Here is an 11406-nt window from a genome sequence, read left to right on the forward strand (position 1 = left end):
TCTGCTGTGTGGGAAGAGATGGGAATTTAAAGGAGCATTCCACGCATTTGATTAGACTGGCACTGATCTGTGTGTGTGTGTGTGTGTGTGTGTGTGTGTGTGTGTGTGTGTGTGTGTGTGTGCCCACGTGTTGACAATTTGGGATAGAGCTCCTCTATTAAATCTGATGGTGTCAGCATTTTAGTTTTTTCACATTAGCAGACATGTTCACTGCAGCAGATTTCAGAGTGGTTTAATTTTACAGAAATGAATGGAAACCAGCGGCTGCCTGGAAGGTAGGAAAGCTGCAAACTGAAAAATCTAAAACAGTGTGCTTTGGAAAATGCTGCTCAGCAATGTGCAGTTATGTGATTTAACACTGTTGAAACACAAAAATGTTGGCATGGTTCATTAGAGTTTGTGAAATCAATCCTTTTATTGCAAAAGTTATTGCATCACTTCAGAATTTCAGTTGTTTCTTTCACCAAAATGAACCATAAATACTTATGACTTGTTTACCCGCATGGCCAGGAGAAATTAGGAGATGGTTATGTATCAATTTTTGGGAGGGGGAGGTTGCCTGACCTTTGTTCTGAGCTCTACATCTTGTTTCCCTCAGCTCTGCCACATTGCCTATAACCTTCAAGTGCCTGCTAGAGAACAACCACATCGACCGCCGCATCATCCGTTTCGTGCTCCCTGTGGGCGCTACCATCAACATGGACGGCACCGCTCTCTATGAGGCCGTGGCAGCAATATTCATCGCACAAGTAAACAATTACGAGCTGGACTTTGGCCAGATCATCACCATCAGGTCAGTGGGCCGTGCCTTCTGTGCTCCAAAGCTCATTAACATGGGAAAGGTATTATTGGGATTTTAAAGTAATGATATCAATGTCAATAAATCCTTTACCCTGAAGAGCAGAAATCCATTCTGTTAATGTATGGCTTTGGAAATATCCACTTTAATTTGAGGTTTCTGTGGTTTTCTGACCTGATTAGTTGCAGCACAGATGTAGGGAGATGACTGTCAGCAGTTTGAAAATGCTGGCTTTAAACTTGACATGTAAGAAGCACAGGGAGGTGAAAATAAACGATGGATCTGAGATTACTTAATGTTTTGGACACTCTAGGTGGGTTTCCATTAACCTTCAAACTGAAACTGCAAAAATAAAATACACGCCAATTTAAAAAAAAACAACAACTCCTATTTATCACAAAAAACGTTTAGCGCTTGCATGAAGTGGTATTTTAGTATTCAAAAAAGCCATATTTTGCAAAACTGCAATGGAAACACTTTTTTGGCTTTTCTCACATGATGCTATGGCTGTGTGCTTGTCAGTAGGAACTGGCTCCCTCATGATGCAGCAGGAGCTACAAGAGGAACTCTGAGTAACTCTGAGAAAGTTGAGCAGATCATCGGGAAGTTTTGAATCCACAATTTCTCTGTGAAATCATGAACTATCAGCTCCCAGAAATCCCTCATACGTGGCTGCTCCACTCTCACTAAATGAAAGTTTTAAGCTTATTTTCTTTTCCTAATACCAGCTGGTTCTGTGCCTTAACATGGCCACAGCACTTTATGTGAAGAAATGTAAAGTTTCAGTGTATCCGCTGCACAATAATATACAAATATAACATATTCATGGTTTGCAGAAATATACAATGCCAAAAATTCATTCCACCAACTGGGTTGTTTGAATAACTGAGACCAGCATATTGCATTTGGAAAACTCAACCAAGAATTGAATGAGGAAGTGAAGAAAGCGTCTGACCGGCTCAGCAGTGGATGCGGATGATTCATGAGGAGATACAGAGGATGGCTGATCACACCAATTACCTCAGAAATAGAGACAGGAGGAAATATATAGTGGTGGATATCTTACCTCATACAGAAAAACTGTTTTCAGTGGGGAATCACAGTTGGGCGCATCAGAATTGAGAGCACATTTCTGATAAACATCCCAGGCCTGTACAGCATCGCTGGAATGAGACTGATAACAGCGAATACACTTTCAAGGCTTTTAGTAGAGAGAGTTGGAACAGAGGGAACATCGCAACCTCTCTTCCTCTTAATACATGAACCCTGACTTCAGGGTTCAGCATGCTTTAAGTGAACAAATACGCATTGAGGAAAAATGTTTTGAATTATTTCCACGCATGGAAAGACATTTATAAAGGAGTACAAATAGTGATTACACATCAGGCCTCATGCAGCAACATTCCCTGGAATTTCTCACATATTTTCTCTTAATTTACAGGCAAGAAAAAATATAAAAGAAAATCGATACCAAATTCCCAAAATGTTCTTACCCATCCAAATCTCTTATCTTGGTGTGAATACTTTTGACTGCTCGTAAAAATTTCTCTTACCTAAGAGAAAAGCAAAATTAAGTAAACGTTGGTGAATTCCACAAATCGGTGGGTAATTACAAAATAAGAACACATCTCCTTGAAGACGTACATGGTCTAACACTCGGTTGTTCACAAAGACGTCGGTGGGAATGGTTGTATGAAGAATGGAGAGCGCTTGAGAGAGAAGTACAAATCCAGCTTCCCGTCTTCAGCACACTTGGACAATCACAGTGTGAAGGGGCGTGATTGCGGCTTTGTCAGTTTGAGGAAATAACAAAAGAAATGGTCATATTCAGCCGTTTGAAGCCCTGTTGGAACGATGTATGCAGAGGATTTCAGACACTGATTGAACATCCAACAGGCACTTTGGTAGGTTTGAATCTTGTTGATGATAATGAGCATCTTGTATCTCTTATCCAGATAGTACAACAATCAGTAAGAATCTCTTTCAATTCTATTTTTGAAGAAAGACAAACCAGAAAGACCAGAGATGTCACTTTATGGCCAAACCACAGACTGAATATAAGATGGATGACATGACAGTTCCCCCAAAGTGAGGCCAAAACCTCTTTACAGCCCCCTGGATGCTGGCTGCAGTACAGGCCGTAAACCTCGCCCACTCCAGAAAACACCCGGTGCTCAGAAGATAATCTGCGGACAAAAGCATTAAAAACTTGCCAGCAATACAAGATAAAGACAGGCTCCAGTGGGTTTTAAGTGTAAAGCAAATATTATTCCTGTGTTTCACGCTGTCCTGAATTATAAAGAGAAATACTGAGGAGAAAAACCAGGGAATGAATCTTGAATTCAGTGTCTGTTCTCTCTGAGAAAATCACAGCAGATGTTATCACCAATGCACACAAGGGAAGCCTGATAATGTTTTAACGCTGAGTAAAAATACATTATTACAGTGAATCTGTGGCATGGATGATAATGGAGTATATGACGTGTCTGTCTGGGATGCCTGGGACATTCAAGAACAAATCTTTAACTCTGGTGCATTGATAAAAATAAAAAATAAAAACCAGTTCCTGAGCAAATTGGATTGATGCCTATTAAATACATGGTAAGAAGGCAATAATCAACAAAACAAATGACACAAAAATTAGCAAGAAATTAGTAAAAAAAAAAAATAAAAAAAAATTTAAAAAAGCAAAAGAAAATTACCTGAAAAGAAAGAAAAAAACTAAGGAAATCACCTAGAATAGTACTTAAAATCATAATTCTGTACCATAATTTAAAATATGTAATTATAATAATAAGCAATATATATATAATCAATATCGGGGTTTTTTTCTCTTTTTTTACATTTTCTCTTTTATTAATATAATTTTATAAATCTACCAGTTCATTGCAATTTGCAGAACATTTCTAATCAAGTTGCTCACTGCCTTCATCTCTGTGTTTTTGAAAGAAATTGCACCAATTTGCAGAGTTTAAAAGTAGTAAAAATGACAAAATGGTCTTTAAAAACATGGGAAGAAGGCTTTTAGCAACTGGCCCAGAAATTAGCAAGACATCAGTAAAAAGTACAAAACAAATTACCTTGAACTGGCAAGCAAACAAACAATTACAAAAAACAATGGAAGTAAAAAACAAAAATGAAAGAGAAAAATGAACTGAAAAAACAACCTAAAATTATATTAATTCTTAAAATAATTTCAAACATATACGTATGATATTTAGAAATACTGTGCTGTAGCTAATTTTTCCCCCCTAACATTTTCAGAAACAAAAAATCTTGCTCAGGGTTCAAAGTTTTAAATAAATGTGAATAGTGTCTGAATGCAGTTCAGAAAAAGTGATGTTGCTCCCAGTTAAATTCCAAAATATGTTTCAGACGTATCTGTGAGGAACAGTGTTATAGACCAGTAACGTGTAAGAAAGGAAATGTTTTTATGTTTTGTCCATCAGTTGTTGGCCTCCCCTGTATTTGTCGCCATGTGTTTTTCTATATAATTCCATAGAGCAACTCTATCTGCTTATCCCTCTGAAAAGAGCCATGTGGCCTCGATAAACTGCCATATCCGAGTCACGCCACCGCTCGACCTCTGACCCCAAACCCCCCCCTCGCCATCTCTCACCATCGTGCTGTGATGAGCGGTGGGATCATCTCATCCTCAACCTCTGGATCTGCACCAGATATCACACGAATTCTCTCCACACACTCTCTGCCGCTCTGCACTCGTCTCATTCAGCATCGGAGATGATGTTTCTAATGTCCGAATATGTAACAGACAGTTTCCATGGAGATCAGGCTCATCTTTTGATTTCATCCCAACAACAAATGAAGATAAGATATTGTTTTAATTGAATCTATGTGCTTTGTTATAAACAGCAACTGCATTCATCAAAACCTCCAGCCAGCTGTCTTCTGCTGCCCTCAGAGAATCAGGGCAGCTCGGTGAGAGACCGGCTGATTGTCTGCGTGAACACAGATACTAGAGGGTCACGTTCAGAACCAATTAAGAATCCCTAACAGCCGTTATTCAGCACCAAAAAGACCAATATGTGGATTTAGTTGTAGGAATTTTGTTGCCTTAGAGAGTAACTTTAAATGGATAGTTCTTCCAAAAATAAAAATTCGTTCATTATCCTCTCAGCCTCATGCCGATGGTAAGTTTGGGGAAAAGTCCACAAAACACTGCCAGAAGGCGCTGCACTCACCTCCCAAACAACTGAAGCAAATGGTGATCAGGATTCATCAAAAGAATACATGATAAAACCACAAAATGTCTCTATACTGCTCGTCCGACGTATTCCAAGTGTCCTGAAGCCCCATCATGCCAAGTTGTTTTGAAAACTGTAACTAGCGGCATGTTTTTTACCTTGTTGTATGAAAAAAACTGACCGTCAGGACACATAAATGTCCTTTTTAGATGCTTTTAATTCTGGGCCTGTGACAGCAACACAGTGAACCTGTCTGTGAGGACCGTTGGTTGAAACGCGTTATGTGTGCTGATGGTCAGTTTGTTTCATACTATGCTTTTCGAGTCGTGCACCTGAGAAGTTTTTCTGTTGCGGTTTAGAGTGTGCTCCTTTTTTCGTGTGCCTTTTTCTAGCCTGTAGCTCCTTGTTTGGCAGCTGTATTCACGTGTTTGCAATCACACGAGCCCAGCAAGAGCTCGCAGTACCTGCAATGCCAGTGTTTACATGCCACCCTGAAGCAAATAGTAGTTTTAAATCTGACATCAGGACTTGTTGCTTGTATGTGTGGGAGGCCTCGGGGGACAACAACTTGTCTTATCTTTCATATTCACAGCCTGGATATTGTCAGATTTCCCTAAATCAATATTGATTGAAATAAAGAAGGAACAACACACGTCCATCAGTACAATATCAACACCGCCCTTATTAAAATAAATCTGAAAGCTGACTAATCTGAAAAGATTCATACCAATTTATTGATTCATTTGTAATGCATTTCAGTTTGTAAACTCAATGTTCTGGTTGTTTGTACATTTTTATTGACTTTGTATCACAGCTTAGTCTTTAAAATTGCTGCAGAGAATCTGTGCACACCTTAATGTATGAAAGGTATGTCACAGGAGGAAGCAATCTTTTAACAAAGAGAGAATGAAATAAATTATGTTTTGGTCTAGTGGACCTTTATGAGGAATCCAGGTGACCTGATAAAGATCTGCTCGACCAAAAGGTTTTTTTTTTTCCCTGTCCTGTGTTCACAATTTTTTAATTTTACATATGCATGTGCAAATAAAACAAAACTATAACAAACATCTAGTGGGTCATTAGTGATGATTGAGAGGGATTATATTTGTGTGAGTCTGTAGGTAGTTTTTGCAAAGTATATCTTTGGGGCTTCATAAATTGAGTTTATAATTAAAGTTTAAAAACGTGTTGACTTACTTTGTCACTTTTGAGAAATAAGTTTCCTGTGGACTCCTCTTATTCTTGCCTTTCCTCAGCAACACGTTGAGCCTTCCCCACTGTGAGATCAACCATTTGTATATAATCATCTCCAAATAGCGCACATGGCCCCGTCGCCTGTGGCTTTTTGTCAGAAGTGCTGTGGAAAAGAGGAGTGGAGATATGCCTTCTGTGAAATAATCATGGACTAAAGCCAGCATTTCCTTGTGAACTTTATGTATATTGATCTCTCGTGCACCCTGCAGGAACCACTGCTCAGGGTTATGTTTCTGCATCAAGTTTTTCGTGTTTATGTTTATTTATTGACATCATGTTTCTCTCTAAACCTCCAGTATCACAGCCACTGCAGCCAGCATCGGTGCAGCAGGGATCCCACAAGCCGGACTGGTTACCATGGTGATAGTGCTAACATCCGTCGGGTTGCCAACTGATGACATCACTCTCATCATCGCAGTAGACTGGGCACTGTAAGTAGCATGTGTGTTCACTTTTGCACGACAGATCCAAACTTATCAAACCAGAGCAAAAACACATGAGACCTTCATCACCTCTTCATTCAACCAAAATGTGACAAAATGTTTCAGGTTTGTGCTCAGTGTGTCCCTCATGTGTCTTCCTCTTCTGCAGAGACAGATTCCGCACCATGGTGAATGTAATGGGGGACGCTTTGGCCACGGGAATCATGGCGCACATCTGCAGGAAAGACTTCATGAAAGAGGGAGACGGGGTGAGATTTAATTGAGGCTTCAGTCACTGCAGAACATGATAAAACTAACAATGAGATCTTCACATTTCTGACAGCAGTACACGGAGTTAACATAAAAGGATATTTCAAAACATGGCGAGGGCTGCTGCTCATTGATCGAGAGGTTACGATCAAAGGTTGCCCCCCCCATGTGTGCTGTCAATACTTCCAGAAACTGGAAACAACATGACATAATGCTTCTGTTTTTTTAAATGTCAGAGCTTTTGCTGAACACTCATCCAGGAAGGCAGGATGTTTTTGTCTGTAATTACTGTAATTATAAATTATGCAACATCTTCAAATTATAATTTGAAGATTTCTATCCACCTCCTTTCAACATGTTGTTGTGTGTAGGGTTTAGGGGGATATATTGGCAGAAATGGAATGTAATATTGTAAGTATGTTTCCTTTGGTGTGTAATCACCTTAAAATAAATATCGTTATGTTTTTGTTATCTTAGTATGAACTGCTTATTTCTACGTAGGCAGTGGGTCCTGGTCTACGCAGACTGCATCTTGCACCCCCATGTTTCTACTGTAGACCAAAATAAATCAAACACTGACTCGTGATAGGGACATTCACATTTCTGCATTTTTTGCTTCTACCATCTGCGATGAGCAGCATCAGAAAAATACTGATTTGTAATGTGAAACTGCTTTATTTAGTGTTTTTACCAATTTTACCAATCAACAGACTGCAACTTTTCTAGCTCCTTTTGTAGCTCTAGATCTGTGCGCTATGTGCTCCAAACAGAGGGGTGATGAAAAATGGGGATGGATCCAAAGGTACTTAAGGTGAAAGGTACAAGGTAGATTTCTAAGTCATTTTTTAAACAATGTTTTTAAACTACGTTTAAAAAAAAAAATTAAAATTAAGGTTAGTTTAAAATAAAGGTACCATCCACAACTTGGAAAAGCATTCTGAGCTGAACTGGACTGACCTGCTGGTGGAAATGCACCATTAGATCTCTCCCTGCTGCAACACAGATTGTGAAATTAAATGATCAGCCTGTCATCAATCAGCCTCAGGACTTCATAATGAGTTGATCCTTTGAATCAGCTGTGTTGGAGCAGGGAGACATCTAGAACATGCAGGACTCCTGGTATTTGAGGCAAGGTTTGGGAAACGCTGCCTAAAGGCAAAAGGCTGAAAAACCACTGCCCTAAATCTCTTTAATTCTCTTCCTGTGTTTTTGTTGGCCCCCAGGTGCCCTTAATCTGTGAGCCCAAACCCGTGATAAACACCCCGCCTCTGATGAACTGTCACAACAACAACGGCAACTACCGGCCCCCTTCCTCAGGGGTCAAACACAAGCTCATCCCCTCGGACGTGGCTCGGCTGATGCAGCTGGAGGAGGGCGTCCGGCCGCCTACGGAGAGAAAGAAGCCTCCGATTCCCCCGAGACACCTGAAGAAGAGCAAAGAACACTGCGCCATCGACATGAACGGCCTTGAGACCAATGTATAGCCTCCTCCTGGAGTTTGACGAATCGTTTTTGTGGATATGCAGATCAGAGCCTCAGAGCAAAGGACACCTGTAAGGGTGAGAGGACAGCACAGCCTGGATCGTCTTTAGCTCTCAGCTCTTTGTCGGGTCAAAAACTCATCGGTGACAAGATGTTCTGGAGTGAGACGCTTTGCAGTCCGGGAATTTAACAGCTGTGAAATGCTTTCTGTAAGACAGGACAAGTATCACACTGACTGTGGAATTTAAGACACCAAAAGGACAACAAGATGATTTCATTCATAAAGTCGTCCTCGGTATGGACCTGCAGCGAGAGCTCACACCTAAACTGCTGGACTCAGGTGCGAGTACTTGCATTGACAAACTTATTTCATATCTATTTTATATCATTAATGATTTTTTTTGTCTGTGCATCATGTTAATAAGACAAGTGTTATATTTTATACTACTGCATGCAACCAGCTGTTTGTGTCATATCGAGACAGGACAGGACTGCATGTGTCTGGTTTGAGCTAAATGATCAGGAGGCAAAGTGAAATGCCCGAATTGTTTAATTTTGCCTTAACAAAGCTGGTGGTGCTACATAGGCAGACGGGATGACGGGGAGGAGAGCGCTGAAGACTAAGATCAGGAATTTTACCTTCCCGTGTGGACTTGTTAGAAGTGTAATACGTGTAAAGATTTGTTTGAACGGCCTCAGGAGCACTTGATTTCATTAAACTTTCCTGGCACTTGAACAGCCTAAAACAAACAGTGCTGATTCCACCTGAACTGAGTGGTCTTCCTTTGTTAGTCAAGTAGATTTTTATGGCTCTGCGCTGATGGCAACTGTGGTCAGATTATGTTTTCAGGTTGTCTGTACCTACATCTATATATCCCTTTATCACTGATAGTATATCTCAAGAATGCCATAAGGGAAATTCTTTAAATTTAGCACATGTAAATCCACTAGGTCTTATCATTTAACTGATACGATATTGGTGGACATAGGTGAACGGTCAAGGTTGTTATGATCTTGTCTGTCTCATTTTTGTGAATGCAATATCTCATGATTGATTTTTTTTTTTCAAATTTGGCAAAAATGTCCACTTGGAAACACTGTGACCTCACTATAAATTTTAGTGTTCATAGGTCAGAAGTCAAGGTCACTGTGACCTTGTCAAACTTGTTTTTGTGAAAGCAATATCTTAAGGACACCTAGCAGGTCTTTCTTCTAATTTGGCACAAATGTTCACTTGGACTCATCAATATGATTGGATTATAGCTGTCAAGGGTAAAAGGATGAGGACTGAGGATTTTTTTTCAAATTTGTCACAAACATCCACTTGGATTTAGGAATGAACTGATTAGATTTTTGTGGTTATAGGCTACTGTCAGTGTGAACGTTCCTGTTTCATTTTTGTGAATGTGATATTTTAAGAACACCGTGAGGGTGTTTTTTAAATTTGGCACAACTGTCCACTTGGACTAAACTGTGAACTGATTCAATTTTGGTGGTCAAAGACCGAGGTCACTGTGACCCTGCAGCTGTAGTATTCTCATGAATGTAATATCTCAAGACCACCTTGAAGAAATGTCTTCAAATTTGGCACAAACATCCACTTGGACTCAACAATTAAGTGAGTAGACTTTGGTGGTTAAGGGTCAGAGGTCACTATGACTTTGCATTTCTCTCATTCTCATGAAAGAAAATATCTCAAGACACCCTGAGGGAATTTCTTTCAATTTGGCACGAACGTCGACTTGGATTCGACAACGAACTGATCAGATTTTTTTGGTTATAGTTCAAAGGCCAAACTCGCTGTGTCCTTGTCTGTCTCATTCTCATAATCGCAATATCTCAAGAACACTTTGAGGGAATTTGCTGAAATCTGGCAAAAAACATTTATTTTGGCTCAACAATTAACAACAACAATGAATAGATTTTGGCAGTCGACTTTCACAAAAATGTCTAATAGGATAAAATAATGAAGTGCTAACATTTTATATCCAAAGAAATGTCACTGTGGCATCATAGTATTCTTCAAAAAAACTTTTCTGGCTGTTACTCAACTTCATTACTCAGGAAATCAAGGGGAAACCCTTGGTCAGACACTGAATCAACACTAGTCTTGAAACTGGACTGACTGTTTCGATCTTCGATGCTGTTGGAGGGAAGATGTGTTTGCAGCATTCATGTTTACACAGACAAAGATGTAAATGCGGCATTGTGCAGTGGCATACAACGCAGCTGTAATTCTAGTTTTCTACTATTTGAGCCCTTGAACTTGGACTTTCTCTTCTGTATTAGTTATATTCTCATCATTATGCACTGAAGCATGTCACTTAAAGGTTGCGCTTGTATCTTTTCATTATACTCCTGCTCATGCTGGCTATGGCATGATTACGCTGTCACAGTTCTATTGTAAGACAAATTGTAGGGAGCTCTCCTTTGCTAATTCACTTCTCATTCATGTATTGAATCCTCAATAGTTTGCTCTATAATGCACAGAGATTTTTCATACACCAATTAGACATTGTCACAGTGGGTCATGTCTAAGTTGTGTAGTGTGCAGTGTTGTAGTCATGGCTTTATTACTCACTTGAATGAAAATAGTATCCGCTGGAGCAAATCAGGGGTGCTCTCTTATCGATGGCAGACCATTGTTCATGCCTTCGCCTTGTTGAGAAAAACAAATGGCATCAGGAAAGGTCAGATAATCTGTTTGGGAGAGTGTGTTTATTCAGAGCAATGGCCATTTGGGATGATGGGCAGTCTGACAATCGGGCTACTTGTCCAATGGGAGATACTTTTGGACTATTGGAATGGGATTAAACTACTGTCTGAACAAGGGGCAGTGCCCAGTGGTTTCATCTATTTGTAAAATTGATCAACCACAGTACACAGGTTTCCATTAACCCTCAAATTGTGCAAATTGAAACTGCGAATATAAATATGCCAAACGGAAACAAGTCAATTTCAAAAAATTGTAAAA

The 11406-nt window shown here is 39.7% G+C and overlaps 1 protein-coding gene across 2 annotated transcripts in view; it reads left to right on the forward strand.

The window, feature by feature from the left end:
- Positions 1 to 10629, forward strand: part of slc1a7b (solute carrier family 1 member 7b) — a 47923-nt gene extending 37294 nt beyond the window's left edge. For both annotated transcript variants that reach the window (XM_042515292.2, XM_088078121.1), the window contains exons 8-11: positions 599 to 793; positions 6555 to 6689; positions 6850 to 6949; positions 8174 to 10629. In XM_042515292.2, the coding sequence (XP_042371226.1) occupies positions 599 to 793; positions 6555 to 6689; positions 6850 to 6949; positions 8174 to 8434 (691 nt within the window). In that variant the 3' untranslated portion in view covers positions 8435 to 10629. The remainder of the gene's footprint in view (positions 1 to 598; positions 794 to 6554; positions 6690 to 6849; positions 6950 to 8173) is intronic.
- Positions 10630 to 11406: the final 777 nt, after the last annotated feature.

The sequence above is a fragment of the Plectropomus leopardus genome, chromosome 5, assembly GCF_026936395.1.
Source record: "Plectropomus leopardus strain MGB_pleo_1.0 chromosome 5, ASM2693639v1, whole genome shotgun sequence".
NCBI lineage: Eukaryota > Metazoa > Chordata > Actinopteri > Perciformes > Serranidae > Plectropomus > Plectropomus leopardus.